General features: G+C 49.0%; 1 protein-coding gene and 1 long non-coding RNA gene across 17 annotated transcripts in view; one reads left to right on the forward strand and one right to left on the reverse strand.

Moving 5' to 3' along the window:
• The first annotated feature begins 1,026 nt into the window (after positions 1-1,026).
• Positions 1,027-21,395, forward strand: LOC113459474 (uncharacterized). Of its 2 annotated transcripts, none has more exons than XR_012579999.1 (4): positions 1,027-1,466; positions 2,853-3,845; positions 10,277-10,355; positions 12,630-21,395. It is a non-coding gene; the product is annotated as an uncharacterized LOC113459474 (long non-coding RNA). The 2 variants fall into 2 exon arrangements; XR_012579998.1 differs by having other exon boundaries at positions 14,900-21,395.
• Positions 19,377-26,696, reverse strand: part of RBFOX2 (RNA binding fox-1 homolog 2) — a 170,484-nt gene continuing 163,164 nt past the window's right edge. For all 15 annotated transcript variants that reach the window (XM_074539327.1, XM_074539325.1, XM_074539326.1 and 12 more), the window contains one exon: positions 19,377-25,708. In XM_074539327.1, coding sequence (XP_074395428.1) covers positions 25,664-25,708 — 45 coding nt within the window. In that variant the 3' untranslated portion in view covers positions 19,377-25,663. The remainder of the gene's footprint in view (positions 25,709-26,696) is intronic.

The raw sequence follows: 26,696 nt of genomic DNA on the forward strand, positions 1-26,696 counted from the left end.
CAATGGGCAGCAAGGATGATGGAGGTACAGAGCCTCACATGCCTTAGAAACACAGAGGTTTAAAGGGAATGCTGTGGGTAAGAAGGGTGGCAAAAGCCCAGTGGAGGTGTCAGCTGGCATCCAAGCCTCGAGATAAGGACATTTTGGCCATTACATGTTGCAAGCTTCTGTCAGCCAAGTCAACTTGAGACTCTGAAATCCTCCCCTTCCATCTCCTCTATGCACTAGTTTGCTTCACGTCCAAAAATCTACATCCAACACTTCAATTTCAAGATTTCATCCGGATTTACCTGTGCAAACACCAGGTCACTACCAATTAGCCAAACTAAGCTAATCTTATGGAACAGAGGTTAGTACTCCTCCAATTCATTCCCTGTGCAGTTGTCCACAGCACAGGGCTGAAACAGGGGAGATTACATATCTGCAGCCTCACTGCCCATGTGCTCACAGCAGTAATGAAGCATTTGTATCCTTCCAGGCTTGGGCAGGATCCTGAACACTGACCTTACTGGTTTACACACCTTTCAGACACAACAGAAACGTGCTCCTGGTACATGAGAGGCTGCTGCTCATGCACCAAGCTCTGTATATTCCCCAAGCTGGAACTACGCAGTTGATGTAATAACTCCATTTGAAATCGGTCGACTCTTCACTCTCTGCAGCTTTCCCCAGGGCTGTGAAGCCAAAAGTCCTGGTATGGACATTAACATTAAATTGTCAGAATACTTAAAATGGGTATGAGATTCCATATTGCTTTTTTCTGCAAGCAAAGTAGTAATGAAATGAAATCATAAGCTTTTCTCCCTGGAGCTTAAATAAATAGTCTACAGAAATACTAGAAGCTTTATAGTGCACCAGACCACCCCTCAACCCCGCAGCCACGAAAAGGACACAACATTTTAGTATCTACAGTCCTCTTGTCTTCCCCATGGGGCAAAATCTATCACTTGCATAATCATCTGGATAAACACAAAGCACAGAGAGCCAGCACAGGGGCTGCCTCCTTTAAAACGTACCAGGTGACTGAATAGCCTGTTTCAAGCAGCTCTGCCTACACCGGGGCCGTGCCGGCACACGTGGCTGCGTCTCTGCCCCCACACCTGAAGCTGTCACTGAACCAGCAGCAATGGACCTCGGCTGCTTTTGGCCAGGCTTTGGGCACATTGCTGGCGCAGTGCGGCCGCTTTCACCCCACTGCAAAGCGCCTCGGACGGCGGTGCAGGAGCAGCCGCTGCTGGAGCGGGGTGCGGTGTCCTGGCTGACCCGGAGACCCTCCCCAGCCCGGCCGCTGCTGGGCCCGCAGCGCGGCCCGGCCCGGCCCGGCGCGGAGGGGCCGCGGCTCCGGCCCCGTGGGCCAGGCCTTGCTGCCACCTCGTGGCCACGGGACAGCGAGCCGCGGGCACCGGGGCACGTCCCGCCCTGCCGCGGCCAGGAGGCTCGGCGCAGGCAGCGCTCCCATTCCGGAGGTAGGAGGGTGACCCCGGGGCAGGCAGGCAGCGCTGGGTGCAGAGCTTCTGTAAGGGGCTCGTTTTCAGTGCGGGATGTAGAGACATCGTTATTCCTTGGCCACTTGGGGTGCTGTGCCTTTCCCCCCTGCCCCGCAGCCTTGATATTGCAGGGGGCTGGAGTGGTGGCATGGGGACAGGGGAATATCCCATGGGACAGCAGTGGAGCTACAGCTGAGACTCAGGGTATTGCCGCGAGGAGAAATACGGTTCTAGAAACTTCATGGGGTTTGTTTCTACCCAAAAATGCTACCCAAAGGTGCTTGGGAAAGGTATCCCGACCTTACAGCAGCAGGCAGGTGAAGAGTGATCTCTGGCAAAACAGTGGATGCAATCTCACCCCTGCCTTGCTCCACCATCTACAGCTGGCAAACCTTTCTACAGGTATTATTAATTTAGAACATGCCACAATTCCATGGACAGAAATGCCACTTGTCCTCCTCTTTGATGGGAAATTCTGTGACTCACTTGAGCCCACAGACACACCAGAGAAAGAGCAGGGATTGGCTCTTGGGTACAGTTTCACCCGCTGTTTTGGCGTTATTCCTATGGGGCTCAGTGCCCAGGTGGAGCTGGGGGACACAGAGGAACACACACCAGCCACAGGGATGGACCAGATCCAAGTTTTTTTGGCCATATTCAATTTTTTTTCCTAGAGTATCAGTGTTGTGAAGAGAGAAATCCAACCCTGGGCTGGAAAGTGAATGTTAAAGAGCTCAGCAGTCCTCCACACTGCCTTGGTGGTTAAGAGAACAAATATCTATCTCTGTTTCCTCTGCAGCCAGACCTGCTGCAAGTGGGGAAATGGGCACCCAAGAGAGAGGCACTGGCAGAAATCACACATTTCTTTTTCATTTGAAGTACGTTTGTGAAATGAATTTTCCAGAAAGAAATAGACAGAGATGTTCCAAAATCCAGTCTTTCCTCAAGAAACAACCCAAACCATCTTGTGTGCTTACACAGCAAAATGTCTCAGAGGAACAAACAGATATTTTGATCAAATAATCTTTTTCTTTTCAATGAGCTATTTTTTTCCCCACAACATAATTTTTAAAAAGCTCTGAGAGCAGCCAAGGGTCCCATGGCTGGGAGCGGTGATGACAGCAGCCCCAGCTCTGCTGAGAGCCTGGGTTGTATAAAGAGTGACGTGACGTAAGTAATACACACTGCTGTGGTCAGGGGGAGGCTGGCACTCCAAAAAAGCCAGGAATATTATATAACAACAACTTACATAATTACCTCTTGCATAATGCCAGGGAAAAGGCCCTCCGTAACGCAGCTGTGGTTTCTATGGCATTTTGCTGAAATACAGCTTCTTCTAAGAGACTCATTTGTGCTTTGTTTCAGGAGCCTGCAGCTCAGTCTATGCAGACAGACAGGTGAGAGTCCTGCACTCACAGCAGCTTGAGCTGGAGAGGTGAGGGATGCAGTAATGGATCTTACAGCAGGGCAAGAGCATTGGCTTTTGGGCAGCCCTGCCATTAACTTCAGCACTCTGAGAAGCAGAAGACTGTCATGTAAAAGCACCATCCTTAACTGAGTGTTGTGTAGCCTCCACCGCTTGTAGGAAATGAGATGGAGTCTAACTGATGATGGCAGTGGCCAAATCCCATTCCAGGCTCACTCCTCTCTTCCCCTTGTTCGTAGACACTATTCTTAGCAATGCCTCCAGGCAGGGCTCCTGTACACTGATGGATTTCAGCAGCTGAGAGGTGACCTGACCTGCTTGCTTAAAAGGAAGAGGAAGGACTAGGAGCAGAAGATTTCAGCATCAGGACAAGAAGATTTGGGCTGTGAGTTTGCAGAGCTGTGCTATATACTTACCATGGATTCTCTCTGGGATCAAGCCCTGTGCTGTAAAGTCAGAGGTAGCTTTACCCTCACTTCAGTGCTCACAGGATCCAGCCAGCCTTTGGTGACTATCAGACATAAAACAGGCATGACCCAGAGCTCCTGTGCAATTACTGAGGCATCTCACCATGTGTGTTAACTCTGCACAGCACCTGGGGAAAACGTTTATCTCAGCTAAACAAGACACTTCTTGCACACCAGTGCTTGCATTCAGTAGCAGAATGTGCGGGAAAGCAGAAGGGCAATCCAGGACAAGAATATTTAGGCTACAATACAGAAACTGAAGCTGTCTCTGAGGCTGCAGCAGCTCTTTCTGGGGATGCAAACCTTCTCTGAAGGACTGGGAAATGCAGAGCACAAAAGGACTGAGGATTTTGTGTGGGAAACTGTGAGTGTGCTTTAAGAAAGGAAGAGTATGATTAGAGAACAACAGGCGGATTTTAAAGTCTCACCTGCTCAGGAGCAAAAGAAGAAAATTATTTTTTAGAGGTAAGAACACAGGTTATACCAGTGGGACCCTGGAGATCTCCAGGAGTCAGTGGGAGATGTGGCATGCAGCAGTCTCTTCAGGTGGATTAGACTTTGTAACACCATACTGACACTCAAGAATTTGTGTACTACCCTTTGAAACACTAAAGCAAGAGAGGAATTCCTCCCTCATCCCTCATCATCAATAAAATATTGTAACTAGAGCCTGCTGAAGGACAACTGAGAAAGGCAGGGCCACAAAAACACACATGGGCAGTAAAGGTCAAGCAATCAGCCTGCATTCAGTATTGGGTGTCTGCCTGCCATCCTGAGCTCTGCAGCTCAGAGTTACCCACAGCAAGCTGCAGCAGAGACATTTACAGCGTGGCTGAGGCTGGGATTTAGTGATGGGTTAGATGAAATCCAGGCAGCTGGAAGGGGTGGCCGCTCCCCACTCCATGCCTCATGCCAGAGAATGTCCTAATTCTCCTCTTCCCAGTGCCTTGGGTATATGGGTGGTGCCTTGCAAGGCTCCCGGGTGCTGCTGGAGAGGTGCTCACCCATGTGCGTGCAAAGGCAGCAGCAACTGCAGCATGGCCAAGGCCAGAGCGAGAGCAGCCTCAGCAGTGACAGAGCTGAGCCACAGTGCAAACAAGTGCCCTGAGTGCAGCCCTCCCTCCTACAGACACACCAGCAGCCGTGCCCAGAGTCTGAAGGGAGCCAGCAACAATAAATAATTCCTCCTGCCTGAGCTGCTCCTTGAGGAAGAGGAGGCACTGGGCCTCAGCACACAGCGTACAGCTTAGGTGGGGGCTCTCAGCCTCCCAAAACCAGAGTGGAAGACCCCATCACTACATAGTAAAATTGGGTGATACAGCTGCAAATTTCCTTCTCAATCTGCTGGGCAGGCAATGGCCCTCAAGCTACCAGCACTTAATATGAAGCTGTGCATGTGTTTAAATTGGATTTGGAGGCAATGACAGCAGATCCTCCCCCACCCCATGATGCCTGTGCAGTTCTTTATGAGGGCTTCAAATGAACTGGATTAAGAAACTGGTCTGAGTTTGAAGTATCTGTTTATGTTTTGGAGAGTGTATTTTGAAGCCAGATAAGTTCTGTGGTCTGATTTGTCACACAGCTGGCAACCAACACATGCTGGCAGGGGGGACGGGGAGGCAGAGCTACTTACGCAGGCATCCTTTGTGGAAGGAACACCCGTGGAGCCATCCTCCAAAACCCCAGGCAGCACTGTCTCACTTGTGGGACAGCACATACAGATTAGGGTTTCCCTTTGCCTGAGTTTCATGGGGTGAAAAGAGAGAAAAAAGGCATGTTTTCATTCCCTTTGCCTGTAAAACATCCTCTCATCCACAAAGCATGGAGCTTCTGTGAGATAAGAGCCCATGGGGAAGCCAAGATCTACCCCTCATTTTTATTGATGTTTACACTTGCCTTTTAATGAGCTCCAGCAGGTTCTCGCTTCCAGCTGCAGTTGGCCCTTTTCAAAGTTCAAGGTCTCATTTTGCATTATTGTTCCACCACCAAGTGCACCCTTAGGGAGGAGAGGAACAACCAGGACTCCTTCTCTTCTGAGAAGCAGCACCAGTTTAAGCAGTCCCTAATCCAGTAGTGCTTTCTGTGCTCTGCTGGTTTTACCGGGAACTCCTGCAGGAAAACTGATCCCTCTGATAAGAAATACTTGGCAAAATAATCACAGTTTTCTTCAAGCAGATCAGCACTGTGCAGCAGTGAGCACCTGTGGCCTGGCTACCCGAACAGAACACTTACCACTCAGTTAGGGCAGGGTCTCTGTTCTGCATCTCTTCCCTGTTGTTTCCTTTGCTGTGCTTGCAGACAAATCTTTTACCTTGTCCGCTTCAGGGTCCTGCTGGCAAGACAACCACAGTGGTGGGGCTTGCTGCTGGCTGCAAGATACTGGCACAAAAATTACAAATACTGGAAGATTTCACCTCTGCTGAGAATCCCAGTCCAGTGGTTCCTTAGGCAGTGGTGCAGATGTAACATGGCATCCCTGCCAAATGCTCAGCCTGGCCAGCCCTTCCAGCTCTTTGGGGTCTGGGTTGCATATACACATGTCCCAGTCTGGGCACCTTTGGAAAGCTCACCTCTAACCATCTTACATACACAGGATTAATGGACAACTATCTCATCTAGCCTCTTCCCCCAACAACACTAGTGGCAGGGGGCCAGGGAAAGTGCAAGAAGCAGGAACAGCTCTATTCCATCACAGCAGCTTGAGGCTAAAGGACTTCCCAAGGTTATATTTGCATGCTTCATTTAACAGCCATAGGCAAAATTCTTCATAATTTTTGTTAATCCTCTTACACATGCTCCCCAAAATATACTTCAGACATGGCTGCAGCCTTACTAGGTCAAACCGTTTAAAACAACCTGCTGATTTGGTGACTTTGCAGAAGATCAGCCAATACACAAAGACAAAAAATCTGATAATCTCTTTCTAACCATTCACAAACAGCTTTAAGGCATGCTCATCAAAATAAAAACCCAAACCAGCAACAAAAATGAAGCTCCATTACCCTCAAAGATCTCTGCATATGCAGGGCTCCCATCTCTCATGCCTTTTTAATTGTGAGTTCCCCAAACACCACGGTTTTATTTTTTGATCTTCCTCCTCCTGCTAAGTGCTCCAGTGTTGGTGGCACAGCTGGTCGGATCCAGCTGGTCTGTGGCAGCATCTGTCTGGAAATTGCTTCTCTTAGCCTGCGGTCCTTTTATTTCCTTCCCCATCAGCTGCAGCAGAGATTTCACTCCACGTGGTGAATTTCACTCTGCTCCAAATGAATTCATACTCCTTCTCTGTGCTTCTGTGCTAATTTTGTGACTTGTCTATGAGTTTACAGCAAGGCCCAAATTGCACTGGATTTATTATCCTCCTGAGCAAAAGGCCAGCATTTATCTGCTGCTCTTGTAGACCTGCTGCTCATGGAGCTGAGAGAGGTACACTGGCCCCCACAGAAAGACATACAGGGCCTCACCTACTTATTGGGGCAGAGAGGGTCCAAGTCATAAACAAAAAACAGACAAGGCCACACTGGGACCACAGATCAAAAAGTCAGGAAAAGAAATGGGACTGCAGATAGACCAGACAAAACAGGCAGACCTTTTGTGTCAAAAACGTGTAATACAAATGTCTCATCCGTGAGCACAGTGTGGGCTGAGAGAGAATCTTTGGACAGGAGAGGAGTTCAGATGGGAATTGACTTGTTTGGTTTTTTAAACAAACTAAAAATACTGACTTCAACAAAGTGAGAGGAAAACAGGAAAGTGAAGTCCTGGCCAGTCTTACCTGCAAGGACTGAGTGTGGGAAGTCATTGATTCCATATCTGCTGCTCCCTTCTCGTGGGTCCTGCTTTCTGGTGTGTCATTTTGCAGACAGAGTTGTGCCTCTCACCTGGTGAGTGATAAGCATGATGCCAGGGCACTCCAGGTGCTGGCTCTGCAGCTCAGGACCCCCTCTTGGCCTAATTCACATGAGTATTTAATGCAGGAGTTATGAACCCTCTCATTAGGATGAGGCCAGCAGAGGTTCAGGGCTGCCACCAGGCTCTACACAAAGCAGAGGGAAATGCCCACAAGAGGGAGAGTTGGTGCCACTCTCCACCGTGATTCTGTGCAAACAGCACTTCCCAGCCTAGCAACTCTAAGAGCCCATTCCCCTTGCTCCACTTCTCCCAACAGAAATGTTTTCCTCTCCTGGAGATTCCCTTTTCCACGGTATTTCCCATCCTCCTCTTTCTCCACATGACTGGTATTTCATCTTGTTTGTGTGGGGTGAGCCCAAAGGCCCCATCGTGTGGGTGCCTGACGTGCTGCCATCGGAAAGACACCGAGATCTTCTGCTCCCCTGTCCTCCCACTCACATTGTGCTGTGCTGGGAGGGCACCCCTGCACCAGCCCCAGCACAGGCAGCCCCCCTCCTGCCCAGCTCATCACTCAGAGGTGGCACCCCTGGTCTCTACCCTGCATGGGCACACATGGAAAATTCCATTCCTGCTGGGCTCTGCTCAGCCTCAACACTCCAAGCCTAGAGCAGGCTCCACTGGGGCATGGGATTTTCAATCCATTTTCCAAAAAAATGTTGATGGCTACCAGCAACAGGATCCTAGAAGTCTCTGAGCTTCTGCAGGGCAAAGCTTAATGTGAGGAAGTAGCAGAAAACCCCGGTGATGTGGAAATAGCCACTCTGCAAGCCTCTATGGCTGGAAGTGCTTGATGGTGCTGGAAAAGCATGAGCACCAGCAGGACTTGTCTTGTGGGATCATCCCACCAGCTCCACAAATAGCATTCCTATGCTCCCAAGTCCAGAAACTTTCCAGAGACATTCTGATGATTTTGGCTGGTGATTCAGCAGAACTGTAACACAGCTCATAGCATTCCTGGGGCATTTTCCTAACCTGAAACCTTGGAGAAATGCCTTCAGAGGAGATCCACATGAACCACATCACCAAAATCACCACAGGACCCCCAAGCATGGCATATCTTGGCCACCATGAGCCTCCAGCTGCCAGAACAAAGCAGGCTAACTGGCTCTCTCTGCAGAGAGGGATTTTCTGCCTGAGGGAAAAGGTCATGGGCACTTCTTCTGAAACATGTGTGTGCTGGCATTAATGTGTCAGGCATTGCACACAAAGCTGCCCTGGAAAGCAGCATTGACACAAAATCACAGGAGCCCCTAAGGCTGATCAGTGGCCAGGGAGCTCACCACAGTGGTGAGAATGGCCCATATCCCAGCTGGGGGCACTGGGCAGGGAGGCCAAGGAAATTTATCAGCACACCCTCAGGATCTGCCTTGCAGGGCATCCACACTGCTGTGCAAGATGGTGCACATTGACAGGGAGGAATGAAATGCTAAAAGGAGAGAGATGCCCCCAAGATGATGCAAGGGATGGAGCACCTCTCCTATGAGGAAAGGCTGAGATTAGAGTTTGGTCAGCCTTGAGTGGAGAAGGCCAAGGGTGACCTAACAATGTTCTTTCAGTACCTGAAGGAGCCTACATGTAAGATGGGGAGAAACTTTTTGCAAGGGCTCATAGTGACATGGGGGGAATAGATTAAAACTAAAAGAGTAGGTTTAGATTAGATATCAGGAAAAATTCCTTATTGTGAGGGAGTGAGGCACTGGAACAGTGCCCAGAGAACTTGTGGATGCCACATCCCTGGAAGTGTTCAAGGCCAGGTTGGATGAAGCTCTGAGTAACCTGGTCTAGTGGCAGGTATCTCTGCCCATGGCAGGGGAGCTGGAACTCCATTATCTTTAAGGTCCCTTCCAACCCAATCCATTCCTTGACTTTAGAATTCTAAGCCAGCCTATTGTAAGTAGAAAATTTATTCATTCACTTCCAAATTTTAGCTCTAGGACTGGGCTCATGAGCTCATGTACCCAGTTAACTTTTTAGAGCAGCTTATGATGGTCCAGCATGTGCAGAAACACACAGTGTGAAGAGCCAGCACCTAATCCCAGCTCCTGCAGTGGATCAGAGCATCTTGTTCAGCACTCCCTGCTCAGAGAGGGCTACCTGAGCAGATACAATGAGACAGCAGTGTAAGCAGGGGCTTAGAAAATACAACTGACTACTGCAAGCAGCATGTTTTTACTTGGCTTTAGGGATGGTGACAGGAGACAACATAGCCAAAAGGCATCAGAGGTGAGAAGGTGAAGCAGAAAGAGAAGGGCCACCCCTTAGCAGGGGTGAGGCAGTGAGGTTATTTACACAACAGCCAGTGGATATGTGGCTTATTTATACAGGATAAGAAGAATGAAAATAGGGTTATCTTATGTTGAGCGAGATAATTTAATAGTACACAATTACTTCATACCGATTTAGCTAGAAGTAATTAAAAGTAAGGTTGTGCTCTGAGGCAGAGTTCCCCTGCCACTGAATTCAGGTCCAGCGGGAAGTTCACATTTGCAGCCACTCACAAAATCAAGTCCCTAAACTTCAGACGTTTCCCCCAGCAGCTTAACTGTTGTGTCCTTTGAAGTTATATTTCAGGTTTAAATTTCAATCTTCATCCTCCTTTCTTACCTTTCTTTCTAGTTTGAAATCCAGAGGCAGCTTCCATCTGCTGATCTGAATGCCCTGGTGCAGGGGAGCAGGATCTGCTGCTCCCCCAGCCGGGCAGCCTCAGGCAGCCAGGATGCAGCCGTGTCACAGAGTCTTGCTCCCTGCCCTCATGCAGGAGTTCAGAAGTATACTGTGGATAGGAAGGAGATCTGCCTTGGGAGGGGAGCTTGGAAATGTTATGTTTTCATCTGAAGACAACATCAAACCGTGTAGACCCCTGATGCAACACAATGCCAGGGTGTCAGGAGGCTTTTGGCTTGCCAGGAACCCAGAAGAAATATTTTCAGCCTGAGTGAGGTTGATGTAAATATTTTCTTTCTTTTTTCTTCCCTCTGAACTCACAGGTGAACCAGAAGCCACGGGTTTGCCACCTTGGAAATAAATTTACAACATCAGCAAATGCTTTTTGAGTGCCCCAGTGAGGTAAGCAACTTGCTGCTTCCTTTCTGTTTTCACCCACGTGTGACTGCATGAGCCCTCTGTCTCTGCAAGAGCACGACTTTTACTACTCTGGCAGCAGAAAAACATGAAACCACATCTGCCTCAGTTCTCCATCATTTTTCATGCCTGCACAGCACACATGGGGTGTGCCTTGGACCAGGGGCTGTGTCAGGTAAGAACTGCCACATCACAGCTGCATTGCACGCACCCTGGGAGGACCCAGACAGCATCCTGGGGCAGGGCATTGATGGCTCCAGGGACAGGAGCCCAGCCAGGGACACCATCGAGGAGAGCTGTCAGGTGGGGACAGCGTGGGCTGAAGGCTTTTCCCTCACCTCCACGCACACAGCTGCAATATCCCCAGCATGTCCTGGCACTTAAACCAGTAAGAGCAGATTTTCACAGTGATGAACACGGGGGAAAAGAGACACAGAGGGACATTTTGTGAGGGCTAAACACCCACACTAGCTTTGCAGAAGTTGTTTTGCTTTCCACCTGCTTATTCCCACCCACTTAGGCAACTTAATACTGACTTTTCATTCAAATTTTTTTTAAAAAAAAAGCATTTGAAACAAAATGAGCTAATTACAGAGTAAATATTTAGCTTGAAATGAGCAGACAGATATTCAAAGCCATTTTCTGACATGACAGATGATCTGAAAGGAGCTATGCTGCAGGCATTGTGTGCCGATCAAACCCAATTTAAAACTACAAGGCATAGAAGCAAAAATAGACATGACCCCAAGCACAAACATCCCCACACAGGCAAATGTCTCCTGTAAACTGCCATGGGTGATTTCATGGCAGCTGAACCTGGAGGCACTGGAACTGCATCACCCACCTCTGAGGGTGCTGCTGTGGTAAACCTGTGTGAACAGCACTGGAGCAACACACAAACATTGCCCTGGCAGGGCTCATCCAGCTGCTCCAGTTTTGGGACTGCAGCATGGGCCCTACATTTCCTGAAGACCGAAGGGAAATTCCTGTCCCCTTATGCAGATGGCCTAACTTCCAGCTCTTGGTATGCTCGGTGGAACCTCAGTGACTCTTGCTACCTTTGCCACACCTAAATTATTGTGACATTCAGCTGGCAGGTGGGAGCCAGGAAATGTGGGAAAAGTTGCCTTTTCACCCTTAAGTGCTGAGGAGCTCATAGCCAAGCAGCCACACCCCAGACATGCTGAGGAGCAGAGAGATGCAGGAGGAGCTGCATCTGCTTAGCACCTCCAGCTCCAAGCCCACAGAGCACACTCGGAGATCAACCTTTTCCCAAAGCTTTGGCTCAAACCCTGGTGCTCCTGGAGCAGCCCTGAGCTTGCAGCAGAAGTGGACGGAGACCTGAGTCCAACTTTGGTGAGCAGGATTGGGAAACAGGAGCTCTACAGCCACACACCACCCACAAAATGGGTGTGGATGGCTGGAGGCTGTGCTGGGTCCCTAAAGGAGTGGAGGGTTATTACCAGATGTGGGTATGGCCCCACATGGGAGATGCAGCTGGACCTCCAGGACCCGGGGCAGCCTGGAGAGGAGAAGTATGAGAGACCTTACTACCCACACTTCACATGTGGGAAACCAGCAGGGCATTTATGGGATTAGATGCAGAAGGAAAATCTTCAAGGCAGTAGCTCTGGGACAGGAAAAAATGAGGAAATTCACACAGTATCCCTGAGTGACTGTGCCCACATCCTGGGGGATGCATTGGCTAAGGAAGGCAAGGTCTCTACCAGGTCATCCCAATGTTAATGACCCAGGTATTTTGAAATCAGAAATACAAGCAGCTGCAGTGAGGGCAGTGAAAACATGGACATGATGTGGCTCCTGGCAGAATTGTTCCCTAGTGCACAAATACTAATGAAGACAACTTCAAGCTTGAGGTGCTAGTCTGGTTCTTCAAACTCAGGGCAGAGCAGAAGGCAAAGTGGTCTTGTGGGCAGAAGGAAGTGATGGCCCTGCCCAGAGGACACAGCCCATCAGTCCTTCCCCACCAGCCTCCTGCCTCTTCCCCTTGGCTGTCACTAAGGCAAAGAGCCATCCCTGCTATCCCGTGCCTGAGGTTTGGGATGAAACTTCACAGATGAAACTTCCTCCTGTTCCCTCCAGGAGGCCCCAGTGCCAGGGCTACTCCATCACCCTTGCCAGGCTGTGTGGTCCCTTCACCTTTTGGTCAAGCCTTTGACCCAATTTTTAGCATTAGCACCATGCTGACAATCCTTTGGTCCTTCAGATTTCCCACCCAGGAGCTTGGTTTTTTTGCAGGAAGCAGCTGCACAATCAGACTACCAGTGGGCTGGGTCTGAGACTGGGTCCTGGGTTTGCTGCTCTTCACTGGTCAGTGACATCTGCAAGGTGAGAGAGAAGAAGCCAGTCCTGTCCCTGGTGTGGCCATAGACCCTCAGCACTGCAGCACAGCTCTGGCTCTGGAAATGGCCCTCCTGCACATGGAGAGCCAGGAAGTGCCTGGGATATCCCAGACCCAGGCGCCTCGCTGTGGCTTTGGGAGGTGAGGGCTGCTAACTCCCAAGCTCTGAAGCCTCTCTGAGTTGTTTGTGGAAACACTAGTCAAAGAAAAGAGGTGCTGAAAAATAAACTATAAAATGAAGTGGAGTAGTAACTGTCCTGGGTAGAGGAATCTCAGAAATGTCATGGCCTTGACTGCCCTGGTGGGTAAGAGAGCTCTGGGTATTCACAGCCCTGCTGAGTCCTGGGAGGCCAGCTAGACCTGGCTTTATTGGCCCTGGTTCTCCTTTTAGTTTTATCCAAATGGCCAGACTACTGAGGTACCATTCAAAATGTGCCTTTCTGCCTTTTCTGCCTTGCATCACCCTCTGTGCTCAAGCCCTGCTGTTCCCGTGGGTCATTCCTTTGGGCACGTTCATGGCTCTTGGTTTCTCTGACTTAGAAGATGAGATGGCAGCTTTTAAAAGCATTTGTATTTTCCCCAATGCCTGGAGTGAAACTGAGGTCAGAAACATTTCTGGGCATGAAATATGCCTCTGAGCATGTTAGGATTTTGTTCCATGAGGATTTCTTGGCTTCCAGAAGGTAGAAGCAAAGGATTTGGAAAAAGACAACTTCTGTTCTGCAGCACTCCCTGAGCAGCAACCTACCACCAAGCCAATCAGTCAGGGCAGCATAGCAGAGCTCAAAGCTTGGGACCTGGTTGTTTGCAAGGCAGAAAAGACAAGATTCATCCACTGCCTCTTCTCTCCTCCTGGCAACCCTCATTGTATTTTGGGCAAAGATGCTCAGACTCAGTGCTGGTAACTGTTCTAGAAACATGCAGCCCCAGGAGACCGATGGAGCTGCAGTGGCAGGGAGGGAATGACGTGGATACACGTGGTGAGCAAAATCTCCAGGGGTCACATCAGAGATGTACTGTACCCAGACCCAGCTCTTATTCAGGACACACTTCCTGCACATGCAGGATTGCTGAGATCTCAGCCTTGGCAATGCTTATAAGGATGCTCCTTTTCCTCTAGAGCCTCCTAGCTGTGAAGATCCCCTGCAAGGGGACAGGAAGTCATAAAAAGGGACAAGATGATCAGTATTTCACATTTTCCCAAAGGAAACTAGAGTTAAATTCACCATGCATCTGTACAGCTCCAAGTAGAGCTGGACACTGCTACATCACAGGGACAAAGTGGCTCCTGGCTCTGTACCATGGCCACACAGTACATGTCCCTGGTGCCATCAGTCACCAGCAGGGAGAGGGATGCTCAGCCAAGGTGCTTCTCAAAGGAGCCCTTTGTTTTTGTCGAGATGTTTCATTTCAGGGCATGATGAGGGCATGCCAGAGACAGGCAGGGCTGCAGAGTATTGAGTTTTCTAAATGCACAGAACTGCCCAGTTCCCCCTGCAGTGCCAGATCACACCTGGCCTGCCAATCACAGTGAGTTTTGTGCAGCTGCTGGGATGTCCCACCTGAGATACCTCTCAGGGTGCTGTCATGCCTCTAAGCACCCCAGGCCATTGCTGGGAGCCACTGATGGTCACCACTCCCACAATTTGGGCAGCTCTGGCCAGGCGCAAATGTGTTCAGCCTCTGGAGGGCTATTTGGCTTCAGTTTCATATTCTTTGTTTTGAAGGCACAGTTCCTCAGTGCAATGCAACATACTTGAGAGTTTGAAGGCTCCAGGATCAGCCAGAGGAAAATCAGGAGGCCTGGCATCCCATGCCTGGGGTTATTTAGGACCCTCCTTGCTACTAGGGATGCCTTACAGCTGCTGCCTGCATGCTGGTCTTTGGGGGGACAACCAGAGCAAGCTCCCTTAGCTCTGTGCAGGGGGTTTCTGCCCAGTTTTGGTGTGAGGACACTGGCTGATGGTTAGGAGGCCTTTCATGGTCCCCACAGCTCATGGATAACGCTGGGGGCCAGTGACTTGCCAGCACAGGCCCCGGTACTTACTCATGCTGCTGCTGACAGGTACCAAATCCATAGTGCAAGAGGTATTTGATGTAAGGAGCCTTTGGGAATGGGGTTTTCCCCTCAACACTGCAGTAACTCCAGGTATTTGCTCTTTTCAAGTCAAAACCATCTGAGAGCCCAGAGCTGAAGAGATACTTTGCACAGTTGCTCAGTGACCCGAACTGCTGAGCCGGGCTCTGCCTGCCTCCCCTCCAGAGCTAATGACCCTCTCAACCACAGCAGGACCTGGATCCACACCAGGGATGAGTCGGCTTCACCACAGCTGTCATCTCCAATGCTTCAAGGCTGTCTCACCCAATCTGACCCCGTGAAGCGTGTCAGACTCACCTCTCCAGACCTCTGGCTGCACCAGCTCTCAGCTCAGCGCTGCTCACATCACACTGTTAGTGGGGAGCAAGCGGGTCATTTCTGTTCCTTTACCACAAACCCCACTGCAGACCCCCAGAGAAGAAATAAGTGTTACCCCTGGGTGACAGCTCTGAAGCCAGCTCACCCCTCACCCTCAAGGCCACTGTGCAAGTTCAGCACACTCCAGCTTTTCCCCAATTCTGACTTCTTCATTTTGTCCCCAAACTTTTCAATCAGCCCTCCACAACACCCCTGTGCAAAGCTTTGCATGGATGGCACCAATTCTCCCTTTTCCTGTCTCACCTTCAAGCCCTGCAGCTGAGTGGGACCAGCAGGGCAGGCAGCACACCCACATTCACACTGGGGCGAGCCAAAATCCCTCCCCAGCCCCTTGTGCTGTGGGCAGAGGCATCCACAGGGGGAGAGCGGGGGGACAGCCGGTGGCGTCGCGCCCACGTGAGCCACTCTGGGCCAGGAGCAAGGAGCTATTTCTGGAGAAGCGCTTCTCGGGGAGCAGAAGCAGCAGAACTCAGAAGCACTGACCGAAAAAGAAAGGCCCTGGTGTTTTGAGCAGGAAGTGAGGTTTCCCAGCCTCCCGCCGGGAAGGACGGGAGACATCCTTGCAAAAATAAGAGAGGACTGCGGTGCTCTGTGGCAGCAGGGCTCCAGAGGAGCTCAAAGGCTACTTCAGCAAGACCGTAAACACGCCAGATCTGCTGTTGTTGCAGAGCTCCGTGAAATCAGCGATGTCTGAGCGGAGTTCAGCTGGAGAGCGCTGGTGCTATAAAAAACAAAGTGACTTTGGGCTTTGACGCTTCCTCCTGACACACAAAAAGGTGATTTGTGATTCAAAAGACAAGGAATTTATCATCAAAAGGAGCTGGGACAGAGCTCAGTGTTTACACATGGAAGAACAAGACAGGCACCAAGAGCAGATATATTTATACTCATCCATTAATAAAAGAAGCCAAGTCAACCATACCTTTGTGCTAAAGTTAGAGCACAGCACTCTGCATGTCCTTAAAAAGGCAAGAAAGTTTCCACAAACTGGGACAGCTGCTCCCAGTGCCGGCTCTGTGCACCTCCTCCTTGGCACTCTGGCATCAGTGTGCTGCAGCAGGAAAGGGGCCAAGCATGGCAAGGCTTCTCCAAGTGGGAAGGCTGACTCCTAGAGTCTGGTCATGGGCTGGTGGCCACTGCATCTCAGGAGCCAGACAGTCCCTGCTGCACTGAGAGAGACCTGCAGGAGATGACTGCCTCTTGCCAGAAACAAAAACCCTCCAGTATACTTTCAGCTCTAGTATTCTCATTGCTTCCCTGGTTATGGGGCTCACACAAGCCAGGAGCTTTCTCCTCTGCTGCAGGTGGAATGGGGGAATGCTGGGCTTGGCACGCTCAGGCTGGCTCTGTGGGCAAGGAACTGGTTTGTGGGGAAAAGCAAAGGGAAGAGAAGCAGCACTCAAGGGTTCCAGGTTTGAGTCAAAGGGTCAGTGCAAGGCCAAGGTGGACAGAGAGCACCCAGGACAGAGGATGGTCCATCTCCAGTGAAGTCAGCAATAGGGCTGGATAATGCAAGTCACTGGAAGGTCCTGGATTAGTATTTGGCATTTCTTAACCCACAGCTACAGTTGGAGTTGCCTGGCTTCACCTGCCGTGTGCTTGGGAATGTTACACCAATTGGCAGGAAAGACACAGAAAGCCAGCTCTCTGTTCCTTGGGAGGTGCTTCTAGAAAGCAATCAATTATCCTTCCTGACAAGTAACAGATGAGCTCTCACAGTTGTTTTCCTGTTTCCCTTCTCTTCCCCCACCCAGTTCCAGCCCTCAAACCATGCTGGAAGCAGCAGGAGCCAGCACTGGATATGCTATGCCAGAAATGATTGCGTTTCAGGCAAACTGAGAGCAATCACAAAAAATACATCTTGTCTAAATCAAAGTTAAGCACGTTGCAGTTTTTCTTCTCCACACCCCAGTGAAACAGCTGCAAGCAACAAGCAAGCCCGGCTGCACAGGGCAGGAAACAGCTGCAGCACACAGCAGAGCAGGGGTCACCTCTCACCTCCCAGGACACTGAGGTTGTTGGCACTGCAGAATGCATTTCCCCTCTGAACTCACACAGAAGATGCTACAGTTACATGAACTGTACCTTGACTGACCTTTGAGCAAGATATAGCACTAGATGGCCTCCACAAATCTCTTCCAACCAAATTATTCTACAACTTTGCAAATTTCTGCATAAAGACAGAAAGAGGGCATGCAAATAACTCTTCCTCCCACACCAGCTCCTAAGCTAAGCTCTCCTATCAAAGGGATGCTCAGGCTGCTATCTCTGAGCCAGTACAGTCAATAGAAGTCCAGTGGCAAAATCCTGACAAGTCAGCTTTGCTACTGGCACAGGGATCAGGACTTCTTCCTCAGCTTTTGGGTCAAATCTCCTGATGCAGCTCATCAGTGCCAGCCTAAGATGCAGCCTTAGCTGTCACACTAACCTCACCCTTGAGCTCTTCTGCTAGTTCAGTTTGAATTCATAAATCATTTCAATATGATCCAAATGCTTTCCAGCAAATGTTACCATTTACTGACTCCATCCCACCCTGCAGCAGACAGGCACAGCTGTGTGGCACTGAGGTTCTCACTTGGCAGCCACGCTGGTGGACCTGTACCAAGCCCCCTGGTACAGAGCCCACGCCAGGGCTATTGCCAAACCCTCTGCCCAGGTCCTTCCTGGTGACAGGGGCACTGTCACTCAGGTGATGCTACCTACACACACAGAAACAAGCACCATGGCCCACGATCAGCTGTGACTAATGTGATTTGTCTATTCCTTATTACAATTATTTACAGCTTATAGGAAGGGGGATGCATTAAATCAGCCGTGTTTGCTTCCTCAACCAGCTTGCAGTGCATTTAAAGAACCTCTGCTTCCTTTGGTGAGCTCTGCTTCTGATAAAGCATGTTGAGCAATGCTGAATATTACAACACATTTACTAATTAGTGAATTACAAATTACTTTGACTAATTAGTAAATTCCAGGATCAGCCATTTTACAGCTTTGCTGTGAAACAAGGGTAGGCTGGAAGACCTAGAGCTCCTTTCCTGTGCCTCTGAAGCCTGCCTCTGCAATACCTTCTCCCAGCACCGCGGAGCTTTCTTTCAAGACCTTTCCCATTTCCACTGATGCAGAATCCCTTAACCAGCTTTTCTTCAACCATTATTCAGCCCTGATTTCCAAGCATCTAATTTTAGCAGTCACTGTTGAACATCCTCTTGAGTTATTGTTAGAATGAAATGAGGATCATCTGACAGGAACGTATCCTTGGTAAATACTGGGAAGGAATACTTAAGGAGCTAGCACACCTTCCTGCATCATAATCGACAATCCTACTGCCCAGGCACACACCTTATCCCACCCTTTTTTGTTCCTGGTACCTTGCATTTCCAAAGGCAATTAAAGCACCAGCCTCAACTGTACTAGGCATATTTGGCTGTGTAATTTTGCTCAGTTATTGTTTCAATAATCACTTTCAATTAGCCACAGGGATTTATTATTTGCTATTTTTAGGATCATTTCAGTTTTAAAGGCACCTGATTACACAGATCTATATTTGCATGACATCTTTCACTGGAGGATTTGTAAGTACTATGTGGAATGTGAATGAATTTCTGCTTGTCTGCAGCAATGCTCTTTTTACAGACAGGACAACAGGGGCAGTAATTAAAAGACATGTCCAAACTCCCAGAGGAAATTTACACTGACAGAGGAACCCCAGCTTCCAGCGGTGTGTGTTAACTATTACACCTGTGCTAACACAGACAGAGCAAGGTTGGCCACACAGGCACTAAAGGAGATGCAGATATGTAATTTGAAATGGTTGTCTCTCCTTCCACATTAACAGGCTCAAACACCAACTAGGCTTGAAGACAAAAAAAAAAAATTAAAAAAGCTTCTTATCAAATACCAAACAATTGGCCCTTCTCTGCTAATAACAAGCAATGGGAAAGAATGGCAGGGAAAGGTGTGGATTTTCTGAGGTTGGTATAGGAACAGATGGGGCTGGGATTTTGCCAGCGTGAGTTGCCAAGGCCCTTTATCACTGCTAACAAGATCCAAGCTCCCGGCTCGTTCTTCACACAGCTTCCCTTCTTTGCATTTTACCTGCCAGGGCAATGCACCAGCGAAATCCATCCAGATGTGCTGAAAAACAAACAACACAGGGGAGCCAGCAGACTGGTGTTTCTCTCTTTTATTTAAAAACAGTGCTTCATTACCATTTGCAAAGGGTTAGGAAGGGTTTCCCCCCTTGCTTAGAGTTTATAAAAGCCAGCAACATGATCAATAATTTATACACATGGATAGTAATACAAAAAAAAGGAATAAAAGCTAAAGATCTAACTACTCCAACCTTCACAATTCCAGCTACTTGATAATAATAGGAATAACCCAATGAATACTGTATGGTCTGAAAGCTACTATACAATATGATACTTAACGAGGGAGGGCGGGAAGTTAAAGGCTGTCACAAAGCCCTGGGATGCAGATACTGCTTCTCCAGAGTCAGCAGGGAAATGGGACCCTGGGCAAGCGGCTCGGGCGTCCTAGGAAATGATCCAGGGGAAGGGAACGCATCCCCTCGGGACACGCCCTGCTCCCCGGGGTACCTGGAATGGGAGGTGCTGGGGAGACTGCGACAAGGGGCAAGTCTGTTGCTGCCATTGGAGGTGCTGTGGCATCTCAGCCTCGCACTGAAAATCTCCAAGTCTCAAAGAGATCAGCCTGTGAGGTCAGTAAAATACTCCACCAGCTCTGTATCACTCTATAGCCCTGATTCTCATATGCTATCAGCCCCAGGTTTTAGCTCCAGCTATTTACAAGCAGGATTTATCATATAAAAAAAACCAAACAAACCAAAAACCAAACAAAGCCTAACAAAAACCCCAAACAAACAAACAAACAGGAAAACCCAAGGAAATAAAACAAAACGAAGTCATATCCCCTAGGGTGAAAGAGGATGATTTTGTCACTTGATAATGCAGCCAAATTGAGCTGCCAAAACTACAACACTCGCACACGCAAAATACTGTGAACAGAAAAAAATAGAAAAATATGACCAGAACTGAGACTACTAATGTGGGAGGCCTGATTTCTGTAAGGAATTTACTCCTCAGGGAAGCAACAAGCCTCTCCACCAGCAGAGAACTGGGAATCTGGCAAGACGTTTATTGACCCACTTCAGAGCATCAACAAAAATTTAAAAAGAAAAAACATTCCTAAGATTAACAGGCATTTTACTGACTCTGACTGCCAGCCAAATGAATATCTTGATGGACGGCTTTAGACACCAGCAATCTCCTGGTGAAATCAGGCAAGGATTTTGGCTGATGCATTCCTGCTCTATCACAAGTTGAGAGGCAGCGTGGGAAGCTGGTCACCTGCACAAGCCTGGGCCAGCTGCAGCCCATGGCCCCAACAGGACAGCCACAGGCAGAACTGGCAGCCCCAGCAAGAAGCTGTCGTCCAGGGTCAGCAGTGGCAACAGAGACAGGACTCGGCCATGCTGAGTCCCGTTCAGGCTGCCACTGGTGCAGGCACTGCAGAGGGATGGGGGCTCTCCTGACAGCTCCTGGCTGGAGCAAAGCACACCAGGCACAAATCCCACAGCCTACTTGCAAAGGGCCCCATTTCACACTGGCTATCAGACTCCTGCTTGCCTTGTTGACTGGAGTTTTCATTGTAGAAGAGAAGTTTACTGGGGTTGGAGGGTGGAGAGGGCAATCAGTAAGGTGGGGATGCAGGGAACAGGCTTTTCAGACATTAACATCACCAAAAATAGTGTTTTATGCAACAAAGAATCAAGTCTCACTGGTGTATACTACAAAATGTTTGACATTATCCAAGAGCATGTCAAAAATAAAAACACAAAGAAGTTTACATTGGATGTTCATCTTGTTCACTAGGTTGGTTCTCCCCCCACCCTCCTATTTTAAAACAGTGCAAACAGGTAAAACACTTTAAAAATCACCCCTCTACACCAAGGACAGCATTCCCCCACCCTGCCAGGCTGGAGGGTCACAGGCAGCAGGTCCTCTGCCAGGCTGTCTGTGTGCTTTCCCTTTGGAGCTAGATTCAGTAAAAGCACTCCCCAAAGCTGTTGTTTGGGTTTCCCTTTATTAAATTCCTAAGTGCTCCCCAAACCTGTTTTCCACTTGCCTCCATCTTCGTGGCTAGGATGGGAAGATACAGATAGGGATGGGCTGGGGAAAAACATGGGTAGAACTGAGAGGCTCTGCTTTGTATTCCCCACTGAGAGAGCTCTGGGTGCTGGAATTGAAAGCCCAGCAGCCAGTGTCTCTCTTCAGACAGGGAAATGGCTTCATTAACCGTTCCACAACCAGCACTCAAACCAGCTACTCAGAAATCCCTCCTCAGCTCTCGCTGTACACTTCACATCCATGGATCTCAAGAACAGGTAAGAACAGGGATAAACTTCAACTTCACTTTAGGGACAGGGAAGCAAAGTCTAAAGTAGCAACATGACTGCCCCACAGGGACCCTTGAGGGGTCACTGACAGAGCCCTGTCTGAAACACAGGTCTCAGACTCCAGAGCCAGTGCTCCTCACTGGGCAAATCTGCTCCCTCTCAGGCACTGGAACAGCCAAGCCATAGCTATCTTTAAACATGGCTTTGTCTATCTGAACTCATGACCCAGGACCCACCTAACTGCTTAACCTGGGAAAAGCTGGCTACAGTAGGCTCATACCGAGCTCCCCATTGCCTCCAGGTCCTGTCATGGCTTTTCTTAGAAAAGCTAACTCACCTACAACAGTGCAGCCTCCCATACACGGGCACAGAACAGTTTGCCAACGTGCTGGGCACCAATATAACTTATTCCCAGCAGAGAATATGCTATGCCAGTAGTAGTTACTTTATACCAGCACAACTGTAACTGCAAGGAAATACAGACCAGCACATTAAATAAACCAACTCTTCAAACCAAAACTTCATCTGGGTATCATCGTGTGCTGGCTGGACCTATTGCAAGACAGCACAAGCAGCTACAGTTAAAGATACTTTTTTTTCTCTGCATCAAGAGGAATCCCAGATGCCACCAGACTAGAAGGTGACAAATAGCAAGCTATTTGCCAGGCTGCCTGTGCAGTTTCCCTCAGAAAGCCAAACCCTGCTTTGCAAGGGACCTGTGACTGCAGACCCATCGCACGGACAAGCACTAGCTGCCATCATTCTAATAAGCCAGGACCCAGTTCAATTTATTAAACGTAATTAATTTTGCATAGGGAGATATAGGCTTTGTCCTCACTTCTTCAGAAAGCTGGATATAGCCACACCTTGGCTAATCTGAAAGCATCTCTAGCCAGTTCACAACACATCAGAGTGAAACTGGAGCTGTTCACCAGCACAGAAGAAAGGCTGAAGAGCTCTCCTGTCACACACAACACTCACTCAAGAAACCTTGCCATGCAAGTTTTTGGGAGGTCTGGTGCTTTGGAACACCTGGAACCAGTGAGCTACCTCTGGCCCCCAGCCATGCAAGTGTCCCGGTGTCCCCTCTGCAGCTCAGTGCTGGGAGCAGGGAGCCAGGCCATCAGCAAGCCCCCTCAGGGGATCCTGCAGCATTAACTATGGAGCCACAGAGACCCCGGCTGCTTAATGCACCAGAGAAGCCCGGCAGGGAGGGACCAGAGCAGGCCAAGCTGGGATACAGGAGGAATCAGGCTGGAAGGTCTTAGAACACATATTACTCGGAGATGGGGGGAGCACGGCCCCCCAAAGTTTGGGTGCTTCTGCACTAAACCCCCTCACATTCCTCATATCCTTGGGCGGGCTGAAGCTGCCATGCATAGACTCTGCCAGGAGGCAGAAATGGGGCTGGCCTCCCCACTCCCAGGGAGGCCAAGTGGCAGGGGGGCATTGCAGGTGGCACTGCCAGGGCAGGGGAGGGCACTCAGGGTGGGAGAACCTGGCTTTTGGGGAGCCGCAGTCAGAACCAGCTGAACTGAATGTGGGAGAGGGGCAGTGGGGGAGCAGCTGCCCCAGGGGCTCTGCAGAGGCTCCTGGGCTCACAGCCTGAGGAACTGCCTGCAGCAAGGGAAGGGATGGCCTCACTCAGGCCCTCCACCCACAGTGGGGAGAACAAGTCCAGTAGAGGCTTTTGATGCATCCCAGCTCCACAAGTCTCCTGGCTGCTCTGCAGTGGAAAGAACTCCCCTTGAATATGACTATCTCTACCACACGTCCCCCCTCTTCTACCCCAACTCAGGCAGTAAAGACCCCCAAACATGCCGAGTCTCCCTCATTTCCTAGATTTTGTGAAAGCCCCAACACCCTGTTCTCCCCCTCTCTATTTTCAAGCTAAAGTATTTATATACAAACAACAAAAAAATTGTCATAACAATAACAAACCAAACTTTGGCTTGGGGAAAAAAAAAAAGTAAAAAACCAACAATAAAACCAGGAAAAGAAAAGGTGGCCAACAGGCTGGCAGTTTGGTGTCCCCTTTATCTAGCAATTCCTCCAGAAAAATCAATAGCTTCAGGGTCTCTAGCTTAACTAATGGTGTCCCCATTCTTCCCATTTGAGATGCCTCCATTCTGCTGTGCACAGAGAGGCTCTATGTATCACTGGGGAAGAGCAAAAAATGTGTGGCTGGACCAGGACACTTCCCCAGGAGCGAGACCTCTGCTTGCCGATGTTGCTTAGTGTTAAATGCAGGAATTTTCCTATTCTGTATCAGTGGTGGATGGAAAAGCAGGTGTTCGACAGGAGCTGGAGAGGCTCCGCCAACAAATCCATACTCTGAGCTGCCCTTCTGAGGGCAGGGGCCCACCCCAGCAGCAATGCATGGAGTCAAGGCAGCCCGGTACAATCACACTTCTGCATCTCTCCAGCATGCAATTAGAGCCTGCCTCTGACCACTGGGTTTACTGGGAGCACTCCACGAGCCAGCAGCTGAACAGGGAGATCTGGAGAGCAGCAACTCCACATCACATCACAGCTCACAGTCATCTAAGTGTGCTGTCTTTGAAACACAGCGAATTCTCTGTCTGTGAGAGCAGAAGGGAAATGGTCTTGGGAGGCGTGGACCTCTCAACTAAATAGTTTCTATCCTTCCAAGTCTTCTAATATGTAGTGTCTATATGGACTCAGCAGACCAGGTGCACAACTTTTTGTGAGAAGCTGGGCAAACAAACCCAGGGGCTCCAATGCAGCTATGGAAGGGCCTGAAATAGCTTGTGGTAAGAAGTTCCTATGAATTCAGAGCTTGCATGAACTGCTTCTGCGATACAAAACTACTTCAGGATCACATTTAGATATAAAAGATCCTCTTCCCCCACACAAACCCACAAGCTTGTCCTTCACCTCGAGCAGCTTATGCGTGACTGGCTTTTCCTCACTCACGTTATTTGAAATAGATTACTTGCAGAAGCACCTAGGCAGCCCAGGATGAGCAGCAGCAGAGCCCCTGCAGGCTGAGCCTCAGAGCATGTGCCACGCTCGACTCTTCTGCTCGCTTTCTTCCTCTGCAAGGTTGCAGGTGCTTCACCTCCCCACGTTTAATCACTTGCTGTCCACAACAGAAGTACTCTGCATGATCCTGCACTGCATCTGCCACTCCTTGAGGAATGAAGGGGTGGAAAGGGACAGCAAAAGAGAAAGATCTTCAAAAGGAGGAATGAAAACTATGACAATTACAGCCACCTGCAGCAGACAAAAATCAGTGAGTAAAAGTTCTGTGTGTAGGGAAAAGATCATCCTTATCAAAAACTCCTTTCAAAGTCTTGTCCCCTATAGAGCAGGTAACAGCTGAAGTCTTTGGGTAGGTTGAGGGACTCTTCTCTTGCGAAGTCTAAAGTTCTGACACTGCTGAAACTGTCACAAACCTGTGAGCGTCAGATGGTGATAGAAACAAAGAAAGTCTCTGCATTTCCCCCATTTCCAAATGTAAATTACTATTTCCCACCAGCATTCAGGTCCCAGCCACAGCCAAAGAGTGCTTCCTTCTGCAGACCAGAAACACGGCAGGTGGAGACTTCTCCCTCACGTCCTCCTGTCTCACAGGCACCATGTACCAGACCCAGGGAAGTAACTCTGTCTGCGTGTTCCTGATTAATTGCATGATATCAGCTTCTAACAGCTTTCCTTATCGCTAATCGCCTTTTCCGTGATTGGTAGGATAAGCTATGCACCAACATACAGACACGGAAATGCATTATTTTTACCACAGTTAAAAAAACCCCAAAAATGAAAACAAAAAACAAACAAACAAACAAAAAAAAAAAAGCACAATCTTTGGAACAAAACAATTAAAGGCAGAAATTTAAAGGAAAAAAAATACATATTTGAAGAACATAGTGAGGTATAAAAAAGTATTTTCTCTTTTGTTTTTTTTTTGTTTTTCCTCCTCGACTTGCTATAGAGTTCCTCTACTAGTAAATATTGCAATAGCCAGGCCTCATGAACTGGGGGGGCTGTCCCGCTTGCAGGGGGCTCACGTCACTTCAGTAGGGGGCAAATCGGCTGTAGCCACCTCGGTATAAACTCGCCTGTAGAAATGAAATGGGAGAAGAAAAGGTTGTTAGGAGGAGAACTGTGAAGAGATATCCAGGACAGCACCCAAATGCTTCTGGAAGGACATGTCCTGGCACTGACCCACCACCATGAGCACCTCTAAGAAGCAAGAAAGAACTCTGCCTGCAAAACCAAAGATGTGGCTCAGGAGGGCATGCTCATGGCCAGCCAGCTGGAGGTGAAGTTTGGCAAGTCTTGCTGGAAGGGAATTCAGTACCAGAGTGGGGACTCACCAGTCCTAATCTCAAGTCAGTTGTCCAGGCTGCCTTTAGAGACTGCGGAGACCAGGACTTCTAGGATGCTCTTCACCTCACCTCAAGGTAAAGGTCTAAAATAGATATGATGACTGGGTATCCTAGAACTACCTGGTTTTCCCTCATTGACCCTAAAGAGAATCCACATGATGAGCTGAGGCTGAAATGGAGTTGCTACACTGCAGATATCTATTTTTAGGTGTCTTTTTCTCTGAGCACATTTGTATTCCAGCCTTTGCAACAACACAGATACTGTGCTGGCTAGCAGATGGGCAAGCATGTGTTTTCAGCAAGCTGCTCCACTCCCCTCCGATGCCAGCATACCTCATCCTGCCCTTGCATAACTACTGCTGGCAGGCAGGACACTGCATCCTTCCACTAGTGCAGGAGGGAACCAAGTGAAGCAGCTTTGCTTCACTTGCAAGATGTCACAAGAACAACTTATTCCCTTGCTTTCCTAGAACTGAAAAGGGCAAAAAAAGGTATCCTGAATCTCTAACTATTGCTGATTTTTGCTCTATGTATCACTTCTCTACAGTTCTACTGATTCACCAACAGTGTTCTAGCTCCTGGCAGTTCTGTTTGCTATTCCTATTTTTCATGGTACTAGATGATGTGCAAGATCAAATAATAACTGGTCTCCTACAGCCCGGCTCCTTTATAAGTGTACACATAGACATGAATGTAGAACAACTGGGAACACAGCATT

This window comes from Zonotrichia albicollis, chromosome 4 (genome assembly GCF_047830755.1).
Source record: "Zonotrichia albicollis isolate bZonAlb1 chromosome 4, bZonAlb1.hap1, whole genome shotgun sequence".
Classification (NCBI taxonomy): domain Eukaryota; kingdom Metazoa; phylum Chordata; class Aves; order Passeriformes; family Passerellidae; genus Zonotrichia; species Zonotrichia albicollis.